The sequence below is a fragment of the Molossus molossus genome, unplaced genomic scaffold (assembly GCF_014108415.1).
Source record: "Molossus molossus isolate mMolMol1 unplaced genomic scaffold, mMolMol1.p scaffold_m16_p_17, whole genome shotgun sequence".
Lineage (NCBI taxonomy): Eukaryota > Metazoa > Chordata > Mammalia > Chiroptera > Molossidae > Molossus > Molossus molossus.
Window position 1 is genome coordinate 7,842,056 of NW_023425352.1, and position 27,661 is coordinate 7,869,716.

Here is a 27,661-nt window from a genome sequence, read left to right on the forward strand (position 1 = left end):
GGGTTTCTAAGTCCAATAGGTTTTGGTATTTAGGCGTAATGCCACTGTAAGCAGGGTCCTTGGATGGATTGACAAGGAGAGGTGGTACCTTCCTTAGTGAGGGTGGGTGGTCCACAGAACCTGCCCAGCTGTGTCTCCAGCCCTGGCAAGTGGTGTCTGTCCCTCTGTTTTACTAGAACAGCACTCACATCTTCTGATGCTATTGGGCATTGCTGTTTACTTGAAAACGAAAGGTTGGCCTTGCTGGAGCCCAGCATGGGGGGTGCGGGTGGGGTCTGTTTCTTCTCCATGACACTCTCCCTCCCTAAATTGTGCCTGCATGGCTCTGGGAACCACCCTCTCCTCTGGGTGGCGGCTGCACGTGCCTGTGAGCACTGGAATCAGCCCTGTGGGATTGAGACGTCTGTCACAGTCTCATACGGACTCAATGTCTCAATTTGGAAAGTGCGCTGATGATGTTTAAGTATTGATTACAAATAAATTGATACTTGTATCTCTCGGTCGAATAAAGTGTATCACTAACGTTACTTTTGACAGCAGTTACATTTTGTAAATGTAACTGTCAGGATATTTAACTTTACAAATTTGGGGCCCATTCCTTTCCAGGGGCGGCGCCCCAGCGCCAGGACTCGCCCGCCTCGCCTGCCGCCAGTGGAGCACTTCGTGCCCCACTGGGCCACCTCTGCCCTCCGAGCACTACCTGGGTACAGGCTGCACGGTCCTTGCGGAGCCCCACCCAGGTCCGGCCTTCTTCCTTCCACTTCTGAGGGTCCGGACAGGCAAACGTGGGGCCACGTGCTGCGGCTCCGGGGCCGCCGCCGAGCTGAGTGGGTGTGCATACAGAAACCCGCGCAGGGAGGGCCAGAGACCCGTCCGAGCCGCGGAGCCGCGGGCGGCCCCTTTAAGAGGCAGTGTCCCAGCCGGGCCGTGACGTGATAACAGTTCAGAGGGCGGAGTCAGTGCGCAGCCCTGGCGCGGGCGGGGGTGGGGTGGGGACCAGGGTAGGGTGGGGCGGCCGGTAATTGACAGGAGCGCAGGCCGACGCATCTTAGGCCGACGCTAGAACGCCCTTCGCAGGCTCCGCCCCCGCAGACCCCGCCCCTCCTCGCGTAGGTCTTCCCAACAGACCCGCCCTCCAAGAGGCCCCGCCTATTCCAATGCCCCGCCCTTCGCGTACGCCCCGCCCCTGCACGCCCCGCCCCCGACCTGGAGCGGGCCTCGCCTCAGTGCTCGGCGGCGGCGGCGCTGCGGGACACTGGCGGCGGCGCTCCTAATGGCTGCGCGCGGACCGCGGTGAGGCGCCGGCGGAGAGCGACCGGCGCGGGCCGCGGAGCAGCCACAGCGAGCGAGCGCGCGGCCGGACCTCGGCCAGGCCCGGCCCGACCCGCCGAGCCCGCGATGCGCCCCGGGGCCGCCCCCCGGCGCAGCTGACGCGCGGCCCGCGGACACCGGCCGGCCGGCCAGGCCACGATGGCGGGGAAGGCGGCCGCCCCGGGCACCGCGGTGCTGCTGGTCACGGCCAACGTGGGCTCGCTCTTCGACGACGTAAGTGCCGCGGCGGCGCCGGACCCGGTCCTGAGCCCGGGACCCCGGGCACTGAGCCCAGGCCCTGAGCCCGGGACCCTGGGCACTGAGCCCCGGCCCGGAGCCCCGGGACCCCGCGACCCGGATCTGAGCCCTGGGATCTAGACCCTGAACCCTGGCCCCGAGCCCAGAGCGCACAGCCCTGGGACCCTGGGACCCGGACCCGGACACTGAGCCCTAGGACTCCGGGCCCTGAACCCTGAACCCCGAATCCCGGGCTCAGAACCCTGGTCTTCAGAACGCCGGTATCCGGTACCCTGCCACCCAGCCCCAGACCCCAGTGCCCTGAGCTCTGCCTGGAACACTGGAATCCTAGTTCCCAGACCCAGCCTCCAAACTCCGTAGAGTCCCAGCCCCTGAACCCAGGGCCCTGAACCCCAGTCCTCATCCTTGTCCCAGGCCCCCAAACCCACTCTAGCACCCTCCTTCAGGAATCCCAAACCTGGGCCAACCCTGGTTCCAGAATCTTGACCCCAAAACCTTAGCTCTGAACTCTGGTCCCCAAACCCCAGCCCCTGACTTCTGGCCTCTGACTGCTGACCCTCCATAGCCCTGGCACGCCTGCCTGTCTCCCTGTCTGTCACTGACTGAGCCCTGGGGTGCTGGCGCCTCACTTTACCCTGTAACTTAGTGTCTCTCTAGTTCCTAGACAAGGGGCTCCTTGTTGAAAGCCCTGGACGACTTTGCTGCTGCTTTAAGGAGAAAGATGCTCAGAAGCTCTTGGTGGCTAGAAAGGGATGCTGACTGCATAGGGCCTTCACCTTCTAGCGGCCTCCCACCCCAGGCCCCTTGCAGCCCTTGGGGGATGAAGGAACGAGGTGGGGGCACTGGAGCTCCGGAGGCAGGCCAAGGCTGACCTAGTTCGGTGTTTCAGCCGTGGTGCCACCCGCTGTTGGTACTTAAACTGCCAACCCAAATAAAGCAGAATGCAGCTCCAAAGGGGCGTGCTTGTTTAAGAAAAATGGTGATGGCACTGATAGGGCCTGTGGTGTCCTCCCCTTCCCTCCCTAGGTAAGCAGCAAGTGCTGGTGGTATGGTCCTCTGATACCAGCATGACTTAGACCCACGGAGAAAGCTCTTGTTCTTTGCTGGGCAGTAACCATGGGTGAGGTGTTTCAGTAAGCTAAGCCATGTACTGGCTAGGTTTGATTTTATTAATAAAAGGTAGGCGCTATTTTTTTTTTTTGGTATTTCTTATTTTAACTCCCAGGAGTCCAAGCATTATACGTCCCTGCTGGAGATGAACTGCTTTCCCTCTGACTTTGTCACAGACAACTTTATCTAGTTTCATGTTTGATAATTTTCTTCAAAAGTGCTTGGTATGGGTGTGTGTCTGTATATTTAGCGTTCTATTCTCGGCTTTCCAGTAACATGCCACTGTAACATGGTTTTGCTAAGATGATTCAGATCCGTTAGCCGTGGCTTCAAAGCCTCAGAAATGTCAGGAAAATTAAGCATGGTGGGGCATTTTAGTCTCAAAGAGAAAAGAATTTTGCTGTGCAAACATTCTTCCCTGTAATCTTTGATTCTGACTTCTAGCATTTTTGTTGTGTTCCAACTGTATACACACACTTCTCTCTGTTGACATTAAAGTAGGTAACTTAATTTACTTTTAGCAACATGTTGTCTTTGAATTTTCATTTTTCTTAAAGACTGTATGGTGTTTTGCATTATGTTTACATCTGAAAGGAACATTTGTTTTGAAAACAGTACATAGGTTAATTCTGCAAGATGTATTTGGATTTAAGGGCTAGTAAACAGGTATCTGTCTGTGACACAGGTTTCTTACTGTGTGGAGCAGCTTGAGGGCTGGAGTGTCCCTTGTTAGTGGCAGCAGGGTGAGCATTAAATAGTCTCATCCATGTGCCAGGGTGCCTTTGTTGTTGAGACTTGGTGTGGTGCTTGTGGCAGAGAAGCCTGGACATGAAAGTAGCCAATTCTTGAGTGAAGGAAATTGTGATTCCTTGGTTTATATAGTAGGTTTCAGGAGATCTGCTTGATGACTTTATCTTTGCATGACATGTGCCCATGCTGGCCAACACACTCTTTAGACAGCGCAGAGACCTGGGAGGGATTCTTTCTTGACAGTTTACGCATCTGGGAAACCAAGCTCCAGGTTGTGGCCAGGGCATTGGTCCCTTCCTGGAGGGTAAGGGATCGAGGAGGAAAGGTGTCTGAGTTAGAAACACATGTGTGCTCCTGTGAAGGAAGGTTTTCCTTTTGTGCACAAGTGATAGGTAATGTGCTTTTGCTTTTGCAGATTTGTTGTCTTCCCTTGTTACCTCTTCCCTCTCCAGAGGGAAGACTTTAACCGTGCCTTGGCCCTAACATCCTGGCTCTGTTGTGTACTCCAGAATGGTCAGGCCACATGAGTCCATCCTCATGGAGGATGCTCCTCACCCTGTGATGACAGACAAGGGTGTGATAAATAGCTACAATACATTGATTCTCAAACTTTTAAAAAAAATTATGGAGGACCCCAAAGAGTTATTGCTTATATAGGTTACAGCTGCCAATATTTACCATATTGGTAGATAGAAACAGAAGAGCTGAAGCTGAGAAGATTGCATTAGCTGTGAGAATGATGATGTCATTGCACCTCAGACACCCCCTGGAAAGCTCCACTGTCCACCCCGGAGAAAGTAGAATGGGGAAGGGAAATCATCGCACTGTATTATTATGAACATAGCTGTGATCAGTTAACTGCTCACCAGGTCTCCTTGGCCCTCACTCCAGTGACCTCTTTCCTAGCTGTGGGTGGCCCTTCCCAAACCTGCATGGTCATCTCCCTGGCTGTGGTTCTAGACATGGCTGGGGGTGCCTGGGACTTTTCCGGGTTCACAGTGACCCCAATCCCCAGATTGCTCTTAGAGAGCCCTATGGCTGTTCTGTAACCCCAGTGGGACTTCCACTTGCCTGGAAGGGGGTGGCCAGGGCTACAACCTAAGTGTTTTGCTTGAAATGGCTGGATTTTGATAAGTGAGGTTTCTAGCTTTAGTTTCTTTACATTTTTGCTAGGACTGAACTGAGTGAAGTCTCACAGGCAGTTTCAGAGCTGAGCCCACCCTTACATGATAAGGCTGTTTCTTGGGAAGGAGACCTACGCAGGTGGTAGGATTTTGAGAGCACAGTTTGCTCTTGGGTGTCTGCCTGTAGGGCCTTTGTCCTGTTTCTTACTTGGACCTAAATGTCAGCTTTGAGCTGGTTTCCCTTTTTGCTTGGTCAACCCCCACGCAGCCCTCTCCCAGGGGTTGCAGACTGCTTGTGCAACTGGCTCTGCAGGGCTTTGCAGACAGCAGGTGTCCGTGAGCCTCTCCCCTGGGTCAAGCAGGGTGGTGGCACCAGGGCACTGTCCCTCTCTTCCCTGCACCATCCGTTTTGCCCTCCTTCCCCTAATTCCGGCCCCACCCCGAAAACTCCTTGAACCCCACCGCCCCTCCTGCTGCTGTGGGGCTTCCTCACTTCCACCTCTTGCTGCATGCAGCATGGTCTCTGCTGGCTGCCTTCAGCCTCCTCCCAGCTCTGCCCAGCCCTCCGTCTCCAGGCTTGGTGGGGTCCTCTAGGACCTCATGCCAGAGGGCCTCTGACGGCTAGGTCCTCTGCTTCTTCAAGGACTGTTGTTTGGTGATGGCTTCCCTGAGATGGCCATCATATGCTATACACTTCAGCATGTAGGTGTCCAGACCAGTGGTTTAGTGTGTCCACAGAGTTGTGTAACTATCACCAGCCAATTTTAGGACAATTTTTGAAAAAGAAACTCAGTAGCCTTGGCTGTGTCCCTCCCCATTCTCTGCATCTCCCTGTACCCCCAGCTCCTGGCATCCACCAGTCTCCTGTCCATCGCTAGGTGTTTGCCTATTCTGGCATTTCCCACATGGAGTCACTCCTGTGGCCTCTTGCGCCTGGCTCCTTTCACCACCATGCTCAGTGCTGGCGCATGTCAGAGCTGCATTCCCGCCCAGGATGAGCGCTCCGCCCAGGATGAGCGCTCATCTCCTCATGGACACATGGGGTCTATTATTTCCCATCCATGATGGGCGCCTGCCTGCTCCAGCTGGGCCATGAGGACGTGTTCCCGTGAGCATCCGTGCCCAGGTGTTTATGTGGACGAGCATTTTCTTTCTCCCGGGCACGTGCCTGGACGGGCACTGCGGCTCTTTGGTGACTCCTGGTTGACCTTGTCGAGGAACTGCCCACTGTTTCCCGGGGCGCCACCCCATTGTGCAGCACACCTGCCGTGTCCCCGTGCTCCGGTTCCACGTCCTCCCAGCACTCTTTAGTATTTGTTGTTGTTTTGTTTTGTTTTTTTAGTTCTCACCTGAGGACATTTTTGCATTTATCTTCAGATAGAGCGTGAGGGAGAGAGGGAGGAAGAGAGAGAGAAACATCGATGTGAGAGAGACACATCGAGTGGTTGCCACCCACACGACCCACAGGGTTGGGGACAAACTGCAACTGAGGTACGTGCCCCTAGCGGGAACCGAACCTGGGCCTCTCTGGTCCGCGGGCCGATGCTCTAACCTCTGAGCCAAACCGGCCAGGGCCTTAGTATCTGTTTTTCCAAAGACTCCTTCCCTGGCTGCCTGGACACCCTGTGTTTGGCTCTTGTCTTCACCCCCACCTCCCAGCATCTTCATCCTTTTCCAGCCACACTTAACCTCCTGGGAGCTCAGCTAGACTCGGGCCTCTGAGTACCATCTCTGTGTAGACACCCAGGACGCAGGGAGGAGTCCCAGCCCCTGAACCCAGCATGCAGTGCTGTCCCCTGGGAAAGCCCAGTGCACAGGCTAGTGCCCAGTCTTCCAAGAGATTAGGGAAGCAGCAGTCCTTCCTGTCCACACAGCCCTGGAGCAGGCTCTGGTGTGCCAGGCGGGCTGGGGGCTGACCAGCTGGCCTTTTCACAGTCTCCCTGCTCTCCTGGTCCCCTGGACCCATGGGGGTGGCCTGTGGCATTATTGTCTGTGACCCGAGATCTCAGTATACTTCCTCTGTGGGAATTTGGTCTGTTTGCCCGAGTTTGGGACTTTCTGTTTATAGATGGGGTCCCGCCCATCCCCACGGTGGTAGAATCAGATAAGAGTGGTCCCGAGTTTGGTATAGTTACTGGGCTGCTTTCTCTGCGCCAGGAAACTGCATCTACACCCTGCACACCTCTTACCCTCCAGAGCACCATGCCACGCCGGCCTTAGATGTGGTTCTGATTGCAGGTGAACAGGTGGTCTGTGTGCAGCCACACTTGCCTCCCAGTCCTCCTGCCCGATGTCCTGGATCTCACAGGCTGTGTGTGCTCTGTCACTATCTGCCAGCCTCCGAGAGCTCACACTGTCATCTGCGGGGTTTCCTGTTTTTATCGGCTCTCCAGTCGCTGAAGGAGGGTTTAGATCACTGGGTGGGGGTGCCACCTCTTCTATGTAAAGTATTAAATATTTTGCTGGTTTGAATTCAGTGAAGTGAGCACTGCAGGTGGGCCTGCTGGACAGCTCTGGAGGACAGGGACACATCCACTGCCACTCAGCCTGGGTGACTGAGAAGTCATGTTCTGGCGGGACATCCTGAGAAAGGTCCCTCCACTTGAGTCTGGGCTTGCGTGCCCTCCTGGCGCACATCATCAGCACGGGAGAGGCCCGTGCTGGGGCGATTCAGAAGTACAGAAAGCAGGCAGGCCTGCCTCCAGCGGAGTGCCCCTGTGGAGCCCACCGACCGGAACGGGACATGATGTCGGGGGGTACCGTCTGGGGGAGGTGGCAGGATTCCACAGGGACTACAGACTGATGGCTTTTTAAATGTTGACTACTTCATTGTCTGTCTGCGCAGGCTGGTGTTGGGGAGGTGGGTTTGATCCAGAAATGGAGTTCTGTAGGTGGGGATGTCAGCATAGGGCTTGGTGGCTAGTCAGACGGTGGAGGGTCTGAGCGGCATCTCAGTCACTCGTCTGTCATTGTTTCTTGGGACACAGTCCTGCCCTCCCTGTGTTTATGCGTGGGCCCTTTAGACCAGGTGAGTGAGCTTAGGGAGAATGATCGTGGGCCCGGGGAAGCGAGAAGCTGGTGTTTCCTGAGGTGAATGTAAAGGTGACTCTCAAGTTCTACCTCCTGTTGCTGCTCCAGTGAATTGGGGCACTTGAGACTCTTCTGCTATGATCTACTCCCCAGAGACAGTGGCATGAGGAGCCAGGCCAGCTGGAGGTCGTTTCCACCCGCCAGGCCCCTGAGAAGGTTCCCCGAGATACACTTCCTTCTTTTGGATGTCAGCCTCTGCTCTGGGGACCAGCCCTGGCCTGGCTTACTGGGCCCCCTACTCGCTGCAGAGTGAGCACAGAGAACTCTGATGCCTTGGCCCCACCCCAGGGCCTCCTCCTTTTGTAGGGAGCCCCCAAGATTTCATTGTGTGTGTGAACCTGGGAGTGTCCAGACAGCAGATGTCAGCAGAGCTGCTCTGCTTCCATCATGGCCTTGAACTTGGTGGGAGAGCTCGGAGCATCCCAACACGTCCTGACAAAGAGAACGAGAAGTCTAACAATGCGTGGGACACAGCGACAGTGCATGCAGTTAATAAAAAATGTGGACCCAGCTCAAAGGCCACTGCTTTCTGTAGGAGATGAGAATGTTAACCCAGAAATGCCACCATGTGATGGCTCACGTTACTCCGAAGTTGGAGGGTTTGGGGTAGCCTGTGTTTCCCCACGCCTGCAGGGTCCCCGCCCCTCATCAGTCTGAGGGAGGCCAGGCTGCACACACAGGTCTCACCCATGACCTCTGTTTTGGGAGAGCATCTTGGTCAGGACTTCCCTTAATCTTCCAGGCTCTTTACTCACGGTCCTGCCTCTGCTTGGCCTGTGGCGATACGTGCTTAGAGGGTGCCTGTACTGCTTTCTAAAATTTAAAATTCGAATCTCCAAGGTTTGTTTTTGGAGATGGAAATGGCACTGGAGCAGGGTATCCACTTGGACGGGATGCGTGGGAGGGGCCCATGGCTCCACCTGTCACAGGGACGAGGTGCGCTGGATGTGCAGGGTGAAGTGGCATTGTCTGTGGAGGCCTTGCTGTGTGGCAGTGCAGGGTGGCACGTGCCCAGGAGTAATGTGGGAACTGGCTCAGGTCCCTGGATGGCGGCCAGGATGGGACGACCTGGAGCAGGTTGGGGAGTGACAGGCCCCACCCCGAGGTCAGTGTTGGTGCTGCACACAGCATGGAGTTTCCTGGGCTGACGAGGTGCCCTGCCTGTCAGGAAGGCACACGGGTGCCACCTACGCTGAAGGGAAACGCTACCTCTGGTTTTGGTTTTCCCTTCAGTAAATAAGTTCACCTCCTCTCCAGGATCATGGCCTTGGGGTCAGCCTCTTACTGGTGGGCCGCTGTAACCTTAGGCTTGTCTTCTTGGGCCATCAAGGTCCTGACAAGGGGCTGAGGGTGTCATGCTGGCTGTAGGCTGCAGTTTCCCCCTGTCTTAACAGAATGCCCTGGTGGTTGGGGTGGCTCTCCCTGCACTACTCTGGCACCACAAAGCCCACACTGAACCTGCCCCTTGTCTGTCTATACAAGGTCGTGGTTACTTCCTCTCCACTGGGCATTTCTTGCTGTGGCCCAGGAGCATGGGAACTGGTGTTGGGTCTGTGTCCTGGAGGTCCAGCGCTGGCTCTGGTACGAGGCTCACTGGCCTGGGCTCGAACACCTCTCGGCCTCTGAATGACCAGCAGTTATTCTGGGAACTGAAGGAGATTTAAAAGCAGGAGGCGTGGCCTGGGCCCAGGTCTTGGTAGAGGGGAAGTCCATTCTAATGCCCTGTGTGAGGCCACACTCCAGTGTCTATGAGGACATGCAATGACACAGGAAAGCATGGATGCTGGAATTGTCTCTGCCTTTCATCGCATGTGACTGTGGGCATATGACTTAACTTCTTCTGGCTCATGTGTGTGTCAAGAAGGTAGGAATGACACCTGGCATGGTGGCTGCAGCAGGTACAGGAAGAAACAAAGGTCCTCGCAGGTGTCATTGGTGTCAGGTGACCCTGGGTGCCTTCCTCGGCGGGTCTGTCCTCTCCTTCCTGGCTGAGGGCCTTCTTGGGCTGGCAGCCTTGTTCTGCCTCATGTCCAGGGCTGAGCAGTGCTTAGGTTGCCTGGTTGGTCCATTAGCTGTCCCTGATTATGCCAAGGGACAGCCTTGTCGTGCCCCACCCAGCACTTGTAGCAACGCTGGTGGTCCTCTGTTGCCTAGACAGGACATGATCCTATCTTTGTGCTTCTGCCTAAGCCACTCTTTCCCGAGGAGCCCCTTTGCCCTCATGTCACCAGCTCAGTGTAGCACCTCCCCTGCCCTTCCCTGCATTGGTTACAGCTTTGTGCTTCGGTCCTGTCCGTCTTCCCTGGGGGTACAGATATTGTCACATGACGTTCCGTTCAGGTGTGTTGGCCTCTGACCTGCAGAGGCTGGGGTAGGATTTGGGGTTCCACAGAGATGGTTTTAAGAGCAAAGTGGACACAGCTATAGGGAATAAAGAGCTGTGAGGTTGCTGGGTTCCTGGCCCCTGCTGTGTTCAGGCCCACAAGACGCCCCTATCAGAGCGTGGGTGGGGCTAGGGGCCGTTAGTCCTCCAGGGAGTTGGGAAAGCTTGGGTCCCCCTGGCAGTATTAGTCCTTATAGTAGGCAGTGGCAGGCGGGGCTCCCTGGAAGGGATGTGGGTGTCCACAGCCTCCTCTCCCATTGCCCCTGGATGGGGTGGACACCCACCCAGATTGAGGCAGAGAGGGCCTCTTGCAGGTGAATTCTCTGTTCCCAGCCTCTGGATGGGATGGCCCATTCAAAGGACTGTCCCCACCCTCTCCCACTGCCTCACAAGCATCTCTGAGAGTTGTGGTACCTCTAGGATTGTTCTGTGGTGCACTCACCTGGTCATTGAAGACCGTCTCAGGTGGAGAGCTTCTGTGAATTGGCAGCTGTATTCCTGGGATGAGCGGTTCAGCCCTGTAGAGGCAGAGGGTATGTCACCTTCCTGATAGGCATGGCCGTCCTGGTCTGGGCTTATCACCTAGTGAGCACAGTGCCATCACAGGACAACGTGGGGCAGGTGTCAGAGCCAGTGTTTCTAGCCTCTTCGTATTAGAACAAGAAGAAACACTACTTGAGTCCTCTTTCTCCATTTAGGGAAAACATCTTCCCTCTGTGACTGGAGGTGATGGGCACTCAGGCTCAGAGGCGTGCTTGCTGGCCTGGCTCCTGCTGTCCCCATCAGACACGACATCTCAGGAACCGTTCCTGCTGGCCCTGTGGCAGGTGGCCTTCGAGGAGGCCTGACGTGTGCAGCCCTCCCTTTTGAGGCTGGGCATCCTTGGGTGAGGGCATGTGCTCAGGGCCCCTCAGCCCACCTGGAAGGGGCTGCATCGGGGTCCTTTTGGGCCAGCAGCTTTGTTAGCCACACTGCTCATGAGTCCCAGGGTGCACAGAGCAGATGCAGAGGACAAGTGTGGGAGCAGCTGCGCCGACCCCAGCATGGACCCCAGCTCTGAGCACCCTATCTTCCCTACTTAGGCTTTTGGGAGACCATTGATGGATACCTGCTGGCTCTGTAAGAGGTGAGAGTGGAGTTGGGTCAGGGAGCTCTGGCCATGTGGGCCTGCTTGTGTGGACCGAGACCTGGGTTGAGTGGTCACTGCTTTCAAAACTCTCACGAAGCCTCCTCTGCAGAGCCTGTGGGAGCCCGAGAGGCAGGCAAGAGAGGGTTAGGGAAAGACAGACCCAGTCGTCCTAGTTTGCCCAAAGATGCCTTCCAGGTGCTCTCAAGGTCTTGTACCTATTCCGGGTCCCAGGATGATTGGAGTGTATCAGTACACTGGCTTTATCCAGGTCAGCAAGTGTTTACCCAGCACCTGAGTACAGGGCACCCTCTGCCTTTGCGGCATTGTAATTTGGGACTTACTTTCATTCTGTTAAGAATGACATCTGTCCCAGTCACAAATTTGTGGGGACATATGTTTTGCTTTGCTTTTCTCCTTCATCACTGTTACAGTTTTCAGATCTGTGGCAACTTCCTGTTTTCGCTGTGCTGCTGCCACTACCCTTACCCTGCGTCCAGGCAGCGCATGCTGTGGGAGTCCAGGGGGGAGGTGGGAGGCCGGGCTGCGTGCGGGGACTGGGGTGTCGTGGTTATTAACACTGCAGACAGAATCTGGGTGAGCAGTGGAGATTGACCAACCAGGAAACAAAAGTAGTACCTTGGTGGCCAATTCGATGACTTGAAGACTCACCAGAGCCAGATAGTCTTATCTAACTTTCTGAAGTCCCCAGGGCTCTGTCCTTACATACATGTCCCAGGGGACACTTGATGTTTTTAGAGGGGAGTTTTTAGGGCAGGAGGTCTGGGTTCCATGGAGGCCAGCCTGGGGTACCCCCACCCCATTTTCAGCCTCTAGGTTTCGGGTGGTTCTGCTAGGCTGCCCAGGTTCAACCTTAGCTGGGTCTGCAGGTGTTTGGGTGACGAGGGGTCTGGGAGAGCTGATTTATAGGGACTGTTTATAGCTGGTCTCAGCCGCCTTGGGCTTTCCATTCACTCACATTTAGTGAGCACCCCCTCGGAGCTGGCCCCCCTTCCACTGGCTGGTGGCGCCGCAGGGAGACCCTGGAGCCTCCCTGTGGTGGTGCTCTACCACACTGCCCTGTGGGCATCCTCTGAACTGGCCAGGCACAGCGGCTGAGTGCTGGAAACAGCCCGCCCCGTTTCCTCCCCTCCCTCATTCTGACCTAGGACAGGAGGGGTCTGTAGTGTAAAGCTTGGAGAGCAGATGAGGTCATGGAGCACGAGGAGAAGGGAGGGTCCTTGGGCTGAGGCCAGGAGAGGTGCGGACAGGAGGGGACCTGATATGGGCATCCTGGGAGTCTGGGGAGGGATGTTTTAAGAAGGGATTTCTGGGGGTGTGAGGAGTGGGGCCCTCGGCAGGTCCAGGAGCCAGCAGGCAGAGCTGTGGTTTGACTGCATGGAGTCGAGATGCATGGCACGTTGTTGGGACTGTACTCCTCTGAGGCAGGGGTTCCACTCTCCCCATCTTACAGGGATGAGGCACAGCCCACCTTAGGGTGGAGAGGGCCTTATACCAGGCAGCCTGGCTCAGGGCTTGTGCTCTGGTCCCTGGGCTGCCCTGGCTGCTGAGTACAGCAGGAGATGACTTGAAGGTGACTTAGAACCCAAGAGATTCCCTGGGTATGGAGACCACAGCCGGGCTCAGGGCAAGTGGCCAGGGCCAGGGGGAAGGGTTCGGAAGGTGGAAGCTACTAGGGGAAGTAGGGAAGGGTGCCCACTGGCTGGTGTGGGTGGTGAGTGACGGAAGCCGCGGGCTGAGAGGCAGCATGTATCTGATTGTATTCGAGCCCCTGTTTCTTTCGTGCACTGGGGGCTGTAGCTAATGACCCCACTCCTGCGGCTTTTGGGAAGATGCGGTTAGGGGCGTGTGTGGTGCCTGTCTTCGCCCGCTGTTGTCCTCCCTAGCGGGCCTTCAGTGTGGATGGTCAGCTCCCCCTTGAATGCACACTTGAGTCATCAGAGCTGCCTGTGCTCTATCAGTATTTTTAAAGCTACTGATAAGCGAGTCAGTCCAGAAGGGGAAGAAGGGGGGCTCAGGGCCAGGCCGGAGGGTGAGGAGCTCAGAGCAACTGAGGGAAGTGCAGCCGGAGAGCACGGTGTCCTTGGAGGTGCACCGCCACGAGGGGCACAGGGAGGGCCCTGGAGAATGGGTTCTGCTGTGGGGTCTCCCGAGGACCGAGGACGACCAACTAGAAACGCCAGCGTGTACTTCCCATTTCTGTCTTTTAATGTAATAAAATCTCTCTTAGAAAGTTAAAAGTCAATCCCAGTTTCTGGGAGAAAATTGATGTCTGTGACCCTAACCTTGCTAATTTTAGTTTTCTATAAGAGAAAGCGTGCAGAGTGACTCAGAAAGCCTGAAGCCCTGGGCGTGCTCCGGACCGCATTTGAATCGCTTTCAGCTCACGCGGGCCTTGACCGACTTCAGTGTCCGTGGCAATTACTGCGTCAAGAACGTGCACTGTGGGCGAAGGACGCAGCTTTCTTTTGTAAGCGAATAAACAGGCACATCCCCACTGGACTTTAAATTGACTCCAGCAGCTGCTTTTCGTGGAGAAAGTCCAGACCCAAGCTGGGTGGTGCTGATCGGGTCTGCGCATGCCCCTGGTGTCCGGTGGGGCTGCCAGGCCCGGGCGCATGTGCTGCGTTTGCTCCCTTCCAAATACGAAGCAGCGCCCGGAGACCAGACATCTGTCACAGTATTCGGTGTTCAGGAGCATAGGGACCCCCCCACCAGGCCAGCCATTCCTTGTCTCAGATGGGCCATGTGTCCCCTGTACTGAAGTTACTAAATCATAGCTCCCCTTCCCCTCGGCAGCACACTCGTGGGTCAGGCACCCTGCTCCCGTCTGTGCCTGGCATGTTCTAGCACTGATCTGACATTTTGGCTTCGGTGGAGTTCTCTCCCTGAGCGAACATGCCAAAGGTCTGCACAGACACGGTGGGCAGTGAGAGCGCCTCGCTCTGCTTATTGTCACAGCGCTGTCCCTCCTCTCGTCTTCTTTTGTGCGCGAATCCCCAGTGCCTGCCCAGTGTGCCCGGGCCGGGTCACATACATGCGTGGGTGTACGTCCCACGTGTACGTGTGCACACCTCACCCAACGTCCATACGTACACATCACACACAGGTTCACTCCCACCTGCTAGTCCACATCTCAACAACTTTTGGTGTCACGAGTCCTTGAAATGGGGCCACTCAGGAGGCTGTAACATGGCATCTGTTACTGATTTGCATTTCCCTGGTTACTTACAGCATCGTTTTTGAGACTTTTTTCTTGGATTTTTAAGGATTCTTATTTTACAGTTGTGTAGCCCTTACAGATCTTTTATCTAACTTATTGACAGAGTTATTTTGATAAGGAGGTGATCATAGGATTTGTAGAACAGCTACTTTTTTTGGTCACTGACACTGAGTTTTTAGGGTCACTTACTTTGTCAGGGCTACAGTCACATGTATGGACAGACGGGTCTATGCACATGTACAGACAGGTTTAGTCTCTTGACTAAAATGTCTTCCTGTGTCTCAGGTTGTGTTCACTCCATTTTGCAACTTTGTCATGTTTTTCCTTCCATGAGCCCTGATACCCATGTGGAGGTCCCTGACCAGAGGGCTGGTCAGTCTTCCCACCAGAAGCAGTCAGATGTCCCGCGTGGTCCTCCTTGCTTGGTCCCGGCGGTTTTTCTGCCGTGTGGACCTCAGCCGAGAGAGACGTGGGCAGCCTCGGCCAGTGCAGTTGTGATGACTGGCTGATGAAATATGAGCTTCTCTCTCTAGTGAGGGGCAGGAGAATGTGCTGGGACTAGCAGACGGGTCCGAGCAGCTCTGGAACAAGCCCTCCCCAGCGAAGAGCCCTTCCTGGCCACCCGCAGCACTGGCCGTGGAGGGAGGACTCCTCAGTTGATGTGACGATAAGTCTATCCAGACTTCCTATTTCTTCCGAGTTAGTTTTGAAAGTTTGAGTCTTTCTGGGAGTTTGCCTTTCATCTAGGTTATCCAGTTGGCCACCATGTTCATGGTATTTCCTAGTAATCCTTTTTATTTCTGTAAGGTTGATAGTAATGCTCTCTTTTATTCCTAATTTTAGTAATTTGAGTCTTCTGTTTTTAATCAGGCTAACTAAAGGCTTGTCAATCTTTTTCAAGGACCAACTTTTGGTTTCATTGATTTTTCTCTGTTGTTTCGCAAGTCTTTGTAGTGGCGGCATTTACAATGAAACCAGACAGGAGGCTTTATTGACAATCACATTGCTGCTGTAGCTGCCGGGGAGAACTCCATCCTCTGCCTTTAGCCTTATTTCCCTTGTTTTAGTTAACACCCAGCCTTTCTCCCACTTGTTTCTGAGTGGAGACTGCATTTCTGTGGCAGGCAGCTGTGGCCACCCTTCTCCTCGGTCACTGAGGTGGGTACAGTAGTCTGTGGCCTTGATTTTGCGTACGCTCTCCTACATGATTAAGTCTTGGGCAGTCTCTGTACATTGGGCATAGGCTGAGGTTCCTCACTGCAGATTTGTCGACTTTGTTGCTTGAATAAATGCAAAACAGGCGCGAGCCAGCTTCCAGCCAGATGCTTCTCTGAGCGCTCCGCTGTCTCTGAGCCCCGTGCAGGACTTTGAGGGCCTGCAGGAACCTGGCCTGCAGCACCGCGGAGTCCGCGGCACCCGCCACACGCTTCGCTGGCTGCACAGCTGTCTCCTCCCGGACCTGTGGCTGACAGTAGGAAGAGCAGCAAGTACCTGGTCTAGTCTTAGGAGTGGAGTTGGGAAGGAATGCCCTGTCACATCCTCCCACTGTGTGACTCTTTGAGCCACCTTTTGAAGGCTGCCCAGGTTGTCTGCTTCTCAGGTGCTCTGGTTGGCCCTGGATCACCCCGCACGGGGTGAGCTTGGCTCACCTGTCTGATTCCAGAGATGACGCGTGGTCAGCCCTGGACCTCAGGGAGTGTGGACACTTCCTGACTTCAGGGTAGTTTGCCTAAAGGCCTGTAGTACCAGTGGAGGCTGCAAGCCCTGGGGTCCTTTCCCTGAGCGTCTGCACTTGTCCCCACTGCCCTGGCACTCCTCCTGCATGGCCCACTGAGGAGGGAGCCTGCTTCCAGCAACAAGCAGGTCTTCAAGTGCTTTTCCTGACCTGGGTAAGCAAGGGATGGACTTGAACTAAGCAAAGAATGGGTGTTTTGTGGGAAGTACTGACCCAGCAGGAGCCCCTGAAGGTGGTCCCAGCATGGATTACCTTTCAGGGGTGACCCAAGGCGGCATCCTCTCTGAGCTGAAAGCTGTTCCCAGGGCTCGGGCAGAGTGGTGGGCTTGTCCTCTGCTGACCGCAGCCCTGGACCCTTCTGGGTGGCATGCCAGGTGCAGACCCACACCTTGGAGAAGTTTCAGAAGAGCCACATCTTGGCTGGTGTGAGCCCAGCATCTATGTCCAGGACTTGGGGTACTCATTGGTTCCACTGGGCTTTTTCTGCCCCCCCAAAGACTGATCTCTGTCCTGAGCACACAGGGCATGCACTGTGGTGCCATCCCCCTCGAGGGTGTGGCATGTGCTCCCAGGGAGTGACGAGGTCCTTACTAAACCAGGGAGAGCCATGGGTGAGCCATGCCCCAAGGCTATGATTGGGTGGTGAAGAGAATGGCAGGATTATTTTATAGCCGTACCCTAGCTCTTTGTGGGCTGCAGGGCTCTAGTCATAGTAGACAGGACAGCTCTTGTTATTAAGCAGGAAAAGCTACAGATAATAAGTCGGAGATACCAGAGTATTTGAAAGACCTTTATTACAGGTTCCTGTGCTGAATAACTAAAATCTGAAGGAACTGTTTCTCAGAATTGCTATTGAAAAATGAAGAGTGAGCCCTGGCCAATTTGGCTCAGCGGTTAAAGCATCGACCTGCAGACCGGAGGATCTCGAGTTTGATTCCTGGTCAGGGGCACCTACCTGGGTTGCAGGTTCGATCCCTGGCCCTGATCGGGGTCGTGTGGGAAGCAAACCAATCAATGTGTCTCTCTCATATCAATGTTTCTCTCTCTTTGTCCCTTCCATTCTATCTAAACATCAATGGAAAAATATCCTTGGGTAAGGTTAACAACAACAAAAAAAGAGAAATGAAGAGTGAGTGGGCATCCCACAGAAAAGTTATGCCCGAAAGGCAGAAGGAAGGACAGCACCCCTGACTGTCCCCGACCACGGTGGCTGTGCTGTTTCACGGGGCCGGCTGGCTGGGCTAAGCAGGAGGGAGTTAGTAACTGGTACTGAATTACTCTGCAGTTCAGGGCAGTTGTCGGGGAGGCGTGTCCACGGGAAGGTGGCCCTATCCCACAGTGCCGAGGCGCTGAGGCGGAAAGGGTAGGAAGGTAAGTCCTTTTGCCTCATTAGCTAGGATCCCAGCGAGCTGCAGCTTCTCAGGTTTTCAGAGCCGGCCTGCAAGCTGGCTCCCCGCAGGGCACCGCCTTCGGGCACTGCTGGATCTGCCCTGGCACCCGCTGCCCGGCCTCCTCTCCCACCACCTGGCTTCCTGGTTCCTTGGTGTTGCCCTCTCGGTGTGGTTGGGAGGCCCCTGGTGGTGAGGCCGTCCTTTGAGGGAAGACTGTAGTTGGTCCTGGAGGTGGCAAGTGACAGTTTGTCCTGGGGCCCCTTACTGACCCCTTAAAGCCCTGGCCTCCTCCTTGGCCCGTTCCTCCACTGTGTGTTATGAAGAGTATCTGGAATGTCTTTGAGGCTTTGACCCTGGTCTGTGTGACTTAGGCTTTTCCACGGTGGCTGCTGTCAGGCCCGGTGGCTGCTGTCAGGCCCAGCGCCTGTCCTGGTGCTCCTGGGCGGTCGGTCCCTCCATCATATACCTGTTTAGTCCTCATGCATGTCCTCAGTCAAAGGCTGTGAAGATGGCACTCATGTAATTGTGTCCTCTCTCTCTCCACCTCAGCGCCTCAGCATAGTGGGATACAGCTGCTTCCAGCGCCCTGAGTCGCAGAGTAATCGAGTACCAGTTGCTAAAACTTCTGGTGGCTGGAATCGAATGTGTGCATCAGGACTCTTTTATTAGTGCCTGAAAACCTATGATTAAAAATAGACAGTGGTTTGAGTGAAGAGAAGGATGTGAGTGTGATTTCTTGGTGCCCAGGACTATCCTCCTTGGAGTTCCTGCCAGTGGCCGTGGCGTCCAGGTAGACTGGGACTCTTGCCTCCGAGATGCTGCGTTTGGAGTTAGTGTGCTCATGAACTGAACGTTACTGAGCGCTGGCTGCGTGCTGGCTCCATGCTGCCTTGGGAACGGTACCCCTGGCTCTGAGCTGTGCTTGCTGAGGACGCTTGGATAAGTCTGCACCAGCCCCGTGGAGGCAGAATGGCTGTGCCGACCCAGAGACAGGCTGGCTCAGCCATGGTACCCCTCTGCCAGGTGCCCCCTGTGCCAGGAGCAGACAGACACCAGCAGGTCATTTCCACAGTGTTATTATACAACTTTTGTGCTGAGCAGAGTTTGAAATGTCACTGCATATTATAGAGCATATTTTAGGTAGTACATATTTGAAGACTTATTTTAATTCTAAACCTAAAAATCTTGAGGAATAAGCCCCAAACTTCCCTAAAGTACTTTTCATCCGTCCACCCATCAGCACGCAGCAGCGCACCCTTGATGCAGACGGAACAACAGATATTTGGGCTACAGTCTGTCTGAACATGGACCTCCCAGACAGCAGTATTTGGGTATTAGTGCTCGAGGTCAGGATTGCAGTTCAGCCTAGACCCTGAGGCCGGCGGAGCCCCCGGCCCCCACGCACACGTGGCTGTTTCCTCTTTCCTGATTCAGTTGGCACGTGGACTTCTGTCATGGGGATGACTTCTGTGGGGGTCTTAGGAAAGAAGACCTGTTGCTCCATGTCACCACCTGGGCCAGCAGCTCGGGGCCTCAGTGGCCTGGTTGTGGCCTTGGACAGGCTGTGTACTGCTGGTCACTGGGAGTGATGATCTCAGGCTGTGACTGTCACCTGGTCACCTGCTTTGCTGTTCTCAGTTGTCCAAGGAAACCTATCAAAATTCTGATAGGCTTAAGACATTAATTTGTTCAACTATGTTCAAATACTTTTGAAAAAATAAAATGGATAATTTTCTAGCAAAATATGTATGATCATACTGACCCCAGAAGAGAGAGAACGCTAAATTGGCACATTATTAAGAAGAAAGATTGATAGACCTAAAGCCCCTGTCCCTGAAAAGCTCCAGCTATAGCTTTCCAACAGTGGGTGCTCCCAGCTATCAGGACACCACTCCTTCCACTTATGCTACCCCAGCTCAAGAGAGGCTAAGAGCACTTAGGGATACCAGGCCCGCATGGCACACCACAGTGATAGCTCCTGAGTGGTCTCACTCTGCCTTTGGGTGGAACCATCCCGGAGAAGCTCCAGGAGCAAATGGTAGGGGATGGGATGTGTTTGTGTTAGACCTAGAAGTTCTCCTTGTGTTGGAATAACCCAGTAATATAAGTCAACATATTCACTAATCATCAATTGAGCACTAGGAAAACCCCTTATTGGCTCATCACTATAGATGCTGAAAACATATTTGATAAAATTCAACATCTCTTGATTTAAAAAATGATTACTCTTTTTTTTAAATCCTTACCTGAGGATACTTTCCCACTGATTTTCAGATAGAGTGGGAGGGAGGGAAGGAAGAAAGGAGAGAGAAACATTGATGCAAGAGAGACACATCGATTGGTTGCCTCCTGCACAACCCAACCGGGTCTGGGGATTGAACCGCAACCAAGATACATGCACTTGATCAGAATCGAACCCGAGATTCTTTGGTCTGCAGGCCGACTCTCTAACTGCTGAGCCAAATCAGCCAGGGCAAAAAACAAAAAGATTACTCTTAATAAAACTGAAACAGGTACATATTCCTTAATATGATTTTAAAACATGAAAATCAAACATTTCTATTAGAGTCAGGGTTAAGACCAGTAGACACTTGATGTAACCATGATTATTTAATGTAGTTCTGGGGGCTCCAGCTAGTGTACCTACTGATTAAACAAGAGAAAGGAGGGTAACATACTGGAATGTGAGAATGGAGAAACATCTGTTTTTAATATTTGCAAATCATATTGCATATTTACACATTTACATATTTACAAATCATATGACAAATGCGGTTATGCGTCTGGAAAACATACATATTTACAAATTATATTTACACATATGATTATGCATCTGAAAACCTCAGGAGAATCTACTGAATACCTAGAGTTTAGCAATGAAGTTAAAACTTAGCAGTCAATAGCATTGTTATCCATTTGAACAGAAGAGACCCCTTTGTGATACTCAGATACATGAGCATGGACTTAGGAAACATGGCCTATATGACGAGAGCTGAACCCAGCGACAGGCTGAAGGGAGCACGGCGGGATGAAGGTGGAGACCACTTATGCAGAACTAGGAACTTTTTTTTGGTAGGTGTGCAATGTATGGTATTTATAATTCAGGCAATTTACTGTCTAAATTATCCAAATTGTCACTCATATTCTGCCTTGCCATTTTACTAAAATCTTAGTGTGTGCATATATTGATTTGGGTTTTAAGTTTCTTGAAGGCAGACTCTGTTATGGCATCTACATTTTTCATGATTAGAATAATTTTGTGTAATGTGTGGTGTATTCAGATTGATGTGAATATCTCTCTGAATGAAAAAATTTTTTAACCTGATTACATCTTTCAAAATTCATTCACTCATTCACTCACTTATTCATTCATTTGTCAGATTACGTGTGAATGTTATTTATTTTTAAGGTGAGACGTGAGACATGAGAAGAGCAGTTCAGTTTGGATGTTAACAGGACCGTCACCTCTTTAGTTTGAGAACGGGTGTCATGTTCACCTACAATCTCTGAAAGTGTACACAGTGGTGAACAATTTTGTTTTTAGGTGTAAACACCTGTTTCAGTTGGGAACAATCATTAAAAACTTAATGGTGTAAATGACTGACTGAAGCTTTATGGACTGGTGACCAGAACTTTTGCTCATCTTTGAATCTTCCAGGAAACACAGTGTCAGTATGCTGTGGGTTTCAAGTAACAGAATCTCTTACTGACACTGGCTTAATACTATATGCGGTGGAAGGTTTGGAGGGGGAGGCTGCTGGGTGGGCTGGTGGCTTGGTGTGTCGCCTGGCTCCAGCTCTCTCATCCCTCCACCCTGCCATTCCTTGTGTCCATGGCAATCTGTCTTGAATAGTGGTTGGATGCCCCCATCACATCCTCACACCATACTCTGCAAAAGCAGAAAGGAAACACATGGGACAGGGGTGAGGAGCATGCCCTTCAAAAACCAAAACAAGAAATCCCACCTTTTTCTTGGGCAACTTTTATAAAACTTTTTAGTTTGGGAACATTTTAGATTTGCAACCGGGTTGCAAACAACACAGAGTCCCTTTGCCTCCCTCCCATGAATATCACACACGACAGTGGTACCTTTGTCAGAGCTGAGAAATTAACATTGGTTCAACAGCATTGACTAACCCGCAGATTTTATTTGGGTTGTACCAGGTTTTCACCGATGTTTCTTTTTAGTCCCAGGGTCCTGTCCAGGAACCTGCAGAAAGTCTTCATGTCTCCTCAGTTTCCTCTGGCTGTGGCATTTCTCACTCTTGTTTCCACGTGCACAGGACACTCACCGTGCATGGGGCTTGCAGGACAGGATGTTGCTCTGGGTGAGTCAGGGAGTGAGGATGAGTGAGTAAAAGCTAGGACTTGACTGGACATGACTGTAGACTCTATAGCAATGTATACTTAGGCTACACTAACTGTATAAAACAACAAACACAGGAGGTATGAGGCTACTGCCAGTGTAACATGGCTACGTTTATACCAAACTTTTTTTTAATAAGTAAAAGAGTACAGTCTAAAATAACAATGAAAGGTGTAGTGAATGCATAAACCTGTAACATGGTCATTTATTGTCATCATCTAGTCCCACCTTCTGTTCGTCAGTGTAGGGGCTGCACTTTATATGAGGGACAGCATCACCACACACATGAGGAGCATTGTGCTGGGACCACGTTATCACAGCTGCAACATCACTGGGCAATAAGAGTTTTTCACTCTATTATAATCTGGTGGGACCACCGTCGTATGTGCGGTCTGTCGTTGACCTAATGTCGTTAAGTGGCTGTGGCTGTATATACGTGTATTAAATCATCACATTGTACACCCTAAGCTTAGTCAATTCTATCTCATTAAAACTGGGGGAAAAGAGAGAGATTAGTGAGACATGTTAGAACCTAGAAAGAAACATGAACGCACACGAGAACTCGGCATGTGACGAAGGTGGTACTTCCATCGGAGAAGATGGGCTGTTCAGTGTGTTCTGACACAATGTGGTAAAAACCTCTGAATCCTCTTCTCAGCCTTTGCACCAGATAATTCTAAATGGGACAGAGATTTACCGAATTTCACCAAATCTAAGAGTGTCAAGTAGGACGCACCATTATTTTTTATACTTTTCAGGAAGGAAAAAGAAAACCAGTGCCAGAATATAAACAAAAGTACTAAAAGAATTAAAAGGAAAATGTTGGCATAGAGAAGATCTTTCTCGGTATCACAGGCACACACTCTCTCACACACACAGTGCATAGTCATGACAGAAAAGATCGATAAATTCCTTCTGTAGATATTATATGTCTGTTATATTCCTGGCGCCTTCCCAGGCTATAGGGAAATGCTGTGAACGGAAGAGAACAGAAAAGTGTTTGCCTTCCAGCCACTTATAATCCAGCTAGTCTCTAAGTGATGTTCATTTTCAGAATGTTTGTTTCCATTTAAGTTGATCTGTTAAGGTGAGGCTGGAAGGCTTGGGGTGGTTTTCAAAGCTGTATCTGCGCCCGAGGCCCTGCCCACTGTCTTTTAGGTCCCACCCACCTTCCAACTTCATTGCTTCAATCCCTGGTTATTTAAAATGTATTGAGAAAAGACAATGTAACTTATACTCCCCCATTTTTTGAATCATCGTGTGATAACTTGCTCAATTACAACATCTAGAAAGAAATTTTTCATGCTGGCTGAAACCTCAGACGTCCTTCCTGGTGTTCATTTGGTTCCGTCTCTGCAAGAGCCAGTTACAGTTTCGTGTGTGTTTCCCACGGAAACACTTTCATAAATACTGGCAGTTAAGTTCCAATATTTTCAGAATTATTCCTAGCAGCTCCATGAGATCAAAATTATTAAGCTATCTTTAATAAAAGCCTTGAGTTTTCCATTTCAAACAAATTATTAAAACTTTTTTGTGAAAAAATAATGAGGATTGAAATGTTATTGCCCCAAACGTATAAATTTGCTGCACATATTTGCAAAAAGTGAAGCAATATATCAAGATTGCAATGATATGTTCTAAGCCTTAGTCTCCTTTTGAAATTCTTGTAAACATTGGACATCTGAGAACATCTGGTTAATTCTGACCACAGTACATGGTGTTAAGTTAGGGCACTTTCTGTCTTTTTCTTTTGGATTGTCATCAATTCTTTCTGGTTAAAAAACAATTGAAGTTTTATTTTAAATGTTTTACTCTAGGAGGCTGACTTAGGAAATTCTCATGACCATGTCTCCAATGATGCGTACACATTTGCGGTGAGCTGTTGCGTGCCTGGACCCCTACTTGGACCCAGTGGTGGCTTGAGCACTCCGGGCACAGGAGGACATGTGAACTGTGTGGATCGCCGTTGTTTTGTTTATGGATGGACCAGGGCGAGTGAGCTGAGGCTTAGGGAGGCTGTTTCCCCTTTAATTTAAAGTGGTCTGTGGATATGGGTTCCGGAGCGGGAGGCCGGCAGGACACTGTGGTTTGCTGGTGGTGAGTGGCCTCTAGTTGGGGAGCCTTACAGCTGAATAGGCAATACCAAGTGTGAAATATGGCTGAAATGACAGTAAGTCTGCAGTTTGACAGACGAAGTTTCTCTCGCACCCAAGCGTGAAACTGTGAAATCCTATGAGGCATAGCTGGGTCCTGGGCTGAAAGCTGCTGGTGGTACTCTTCTGCGAATCGAGTCCATGCCTGGGGCTGGTGTTGGCCCATCTCTGGGGGACTGCCCAGTCCTGCCAGGCTGAGGCGTTTGGACCACACCTGCTTTCCATCTGAGTATTGGTCCTTTTCGCCTGTCCATGGGCCCCTGGAGAGGCCTGCAGAGGCCCACCAGCTACTATTGGGCTGGCATTGTCTTAGGCGGACTTTGGGGGTGATGGGCACTCACCCCATGAGCTTATTTGGGTCAGAGTGGGTGGGTGGGGGTTTGCACAAGCTGAGGCACCTGCAGAACCTACAGGAAGGACACCTGAATGGATAATATCGACCTGGCTGGAGATTGTAACATTAGTAACCAGAGCAATCTAACCGCATCCACAATCATTTGGAAACTAGTGAAAAGGGGAAAAGACCAGAATGATCCCACTTCCCTAAGCAGACCACAACGATCTGAGTGTATTTACTTCTAGGCTTTTCCTCGCAGAAGTCGTTTATTTGAAATTCTGTGAGCAGTGTTTACTTTGATGAGGAGGAGTCCAGGATGAACTCAGACAGCTGCTTCTTGGTACTGCCCTCAGGGTCGCCTTTCCGACCAGCCCTGTTCATGCCCAGGGGCCTTGAGCTTCTGTGCAGTTGAGTGGCCAGGGTCCCGGATGGTTAGGGGTGTGGGGGACCCTGAAATGTTGCCTGCCTTGTTTCTTTCTTCTCAATGCTTGCTTCTCACATTTGCTGCAAAGGGCCTATCTGACATAACGTGGCTCTGTCCACTCCTGTACCATGCACTGTACTTTGGGGAAAGGATTTCTCTGGGTTCCTGCTCACCACAGATCTTCCTGCACCCCGGCTGCTGCCTCACCCACAGTGGCTCCCAAGCTGCTGCCTGGGGCCCTCTTCCTTGGCAGCCTGATTCTGCCTTTCTCTGCAACTACGTTGGCGAAGGCCAGTCTGTGTGCAGAGCCATGAAGACCAGTCAGAGTCAGGCTGCAGGGCGGAAATGAGGTGCCCTGCTCCAGTCCCCTCCCCCCGAGGTCCAGCAACTCTCCTGTGCTGGTTCAGTGTGCTTTTCTGAGGCCACAGGGGACAGGTCTAGTCTGTAGGGTTTTGGCTGTTTTTGTGGGGTGAAGAGTGGGTCAGAATGAGGCAATGGATTAGTGCTGGGCATCACCCTGGGTTCTAGGACCCAGTGTCTATGGAGTTAGGAGTCCTGACCCTGGATGGAAAGAGGGCAAGAACCCTCGCCTTGGCTTCCAGGGGTGGGTGGCTGCCCAAGGCCTTGGGAGCTGGAGAGGGTTAGGCTGTGATGTCGTCTTCCCTGCTCCTCTGTCCATCTTCCACCCGGCACTCTGCCCGCTCTGTGGCCTAAACTGCACGCAACACAGATGCCCTTCCACTTGGTTGGCTAGCGGTGTGCGTGTTAGAATATTCTAGGTTATCTTGGAAAACAAGGTTGTCTGCATTTCTTTGAGCATTAGTTGTTTACCTTCCATATTAAGCAGATGTCTCAATGGACGTGCGTCTCACCTGTGGTGACTAGAGCTCACGTATTCTGAGAGTCGGTTCTGTGCGCAGAGGACATGGGCCAGCCGTCCTCCCACAGCTGGAGCTGAGTTCCAGAGCAGACCTCTGTGCTGCTGAGGGGGTGCTGCTGGAGTCCGCTCCCCTCTGCCTGTTTCCCCCAGTGCTGGGCACAACCAGCCAAGTCAACGTGAGCCCACTAAGGGCCGAGAGCTGCAGCTGGAGGAGCCGGTTCCCGGTGTGTGGACGCCCGGGGCTTAGGAAACGTTGAGGGGGTTGTGAGGAGTGTGTGGGGGACTCCGAGGGGCAGGAGCAGAGGCAGAGAGGAGGGCACAGGGCGTTCCCAGGCGGGGTGCTGCGCCTAAAGAGAAGTTCAAAGGACAAAGCCAGCCCCCAGGCAACCGCTGACTGTGGCTTGTGGTGAGCGCCGGTCTCTGTCTCACATGGTAAATTTCTGTAGAGACATGAGGTCAGCGAGCCACCGCGTGGCCCACATCCCACCAGTGTTATCTCTGGGTTTGTGACTTCATGAGAAGTGGATTTATCTGGAGCTGTGACACACCTGGCTTGAGTCCAGTGATGGGTGTGACCAGGGGAAGCATGTGGGACCCTGCTTGCTAAGGCCTACGTTTGAGTGGGAAGAGAGTGAGTTTGTCCAGGGGGCCCGAATCAGGGCCTAAGACATTCGGTGCAGATGGGGAGTGACATCCCTAGCAAGGGACCTGAAGGAGGGGCTCAGGGCTTTGGGGCCTTGGCAGAGATGCTAGGTGGACCACAATGGGCATGGCCGTTGCCTGAGGGGCTGAGGCTGGTGGGCATTGGTGGCTGACCAGTGCAGTCATTTCTGTCTTAGAGAAGGCCCAGTGTCTGTGGGCAGGGCCCAGGACACAGGCAGCACTCTTTGTCCTCCTGGGACACCCCTCTCTCTGGGTCCAGCATGTTGGTTCCCGGGTAGCCTTGAGTCCTTAATTTGCGACAGGAGCCCTTGAGGAGCTTAGTGGCTGCCACTTGGGGGTGCACTCTAAAAAGTGGGAGCAGAACAGCCCTGGCATTGAGTTTTCTGGATGATTTTAGTCATGGGTTTATTTGTTCAATGTCAGCAATTTGGCTTCACTCAAAATTTGTTTCGAGATTAAGTTCAATATTGAACTTGTATTGAAAGAAAATCAGGATTCTAAAATTAAAATATTCAGGAAAAAGTTATTTAGCCCTTGGGAGATTATTATGCCCCTATAAAAATGTTGCTAAACTTCGATTTAACATCTATAAAAGATGTAAGGGCCCCCACTTTGTTGTGTCTGTTTTAAGAGCTGTGGAATGTGACCCTATTTACAACCAGCGCGCGTCGCCGTGGAGTGTGCCTTAGGTTTCTCTGTGGTTTCGCCGTGCAAACAATAGCCTTAGAGTCCGAAGTACGTGCATGGGGCACATCAACCGGCACTTGGTGACAGCCTGCTGCTTTTCCCTTCTGGTCTCTGGAAACGAGAGAGTGTGTGCGCAGCTTCCTGTCCCAGAATGAAGTCATGGGACATCTCCTTGTATGCTTCTGTTTTGGGCCTGGACTGTGCCTTGGGTGTTTCGTTTTTCCCCAGTCACTGAGGGATGGTAGAGCCCAGCGGCTGTGGCGCAAAAGTCTCAGGTGTGTGGCACCTGTTGCCAGATGTGGCCCCTGCACCCCTTTCTCCACCATCATGCGGAGCTGCCCTGGATGGATGGTGTGGGGTGACATCCACAATTCCCCAGCAGGAATGCCTTGCAGATCAGATGTGGTGGCCCCAGAGGGAGGGCATGCAGAGGCTGGGGCGTCCTCTCTGACCTAAGGGCAGGCCCAGTGCCCAGTCGCCTATGCATATTCCTGCATGTGTGCATCAAGGCTCCAGGAGGAAGGCTTGGGAAGCAGGGAGCAGGCCTGTGGTGCACTTAGTGCCAGGTTTCCCAGAGCGAGCCTCAGCTGGTGACGGTGCTGGTCAGAAGCAGCTCTCGCCTTGTTCCT

At 52.5% G+C, this 27,661-nt stretch overlaps 1 protein-coding gene across 3 annotated transcripts in view; it reads left to right on the forward strand.

Moving 5' to 3' along the window:
• The first annotated feature begins 1,467 nt into the window (after positions 1-1,467).
• INPP5A (inositol polyphosphate-5-phosphatase A) overlaps positions 1,468-27,661 on the forward strand; it is a 162,516-nt gene continuing 136,322 nt past the window's right edge. For all 3 annotated transcript variants that reach the window (XM_036264786.1, XM_036264785.1, XM_036264787.1), the window contains exon 1: positions 1,468-1,545. In XM_036264786.1, the coding sequence (XP_036120679.1) occupies positions 1,471-1,545 (75 nt within the window). In that variant the 5' untranslated portion in view covers positions 1,468-1,470. The remainder of the gene's footprint in view (positions 1,546-27,661) is intronic.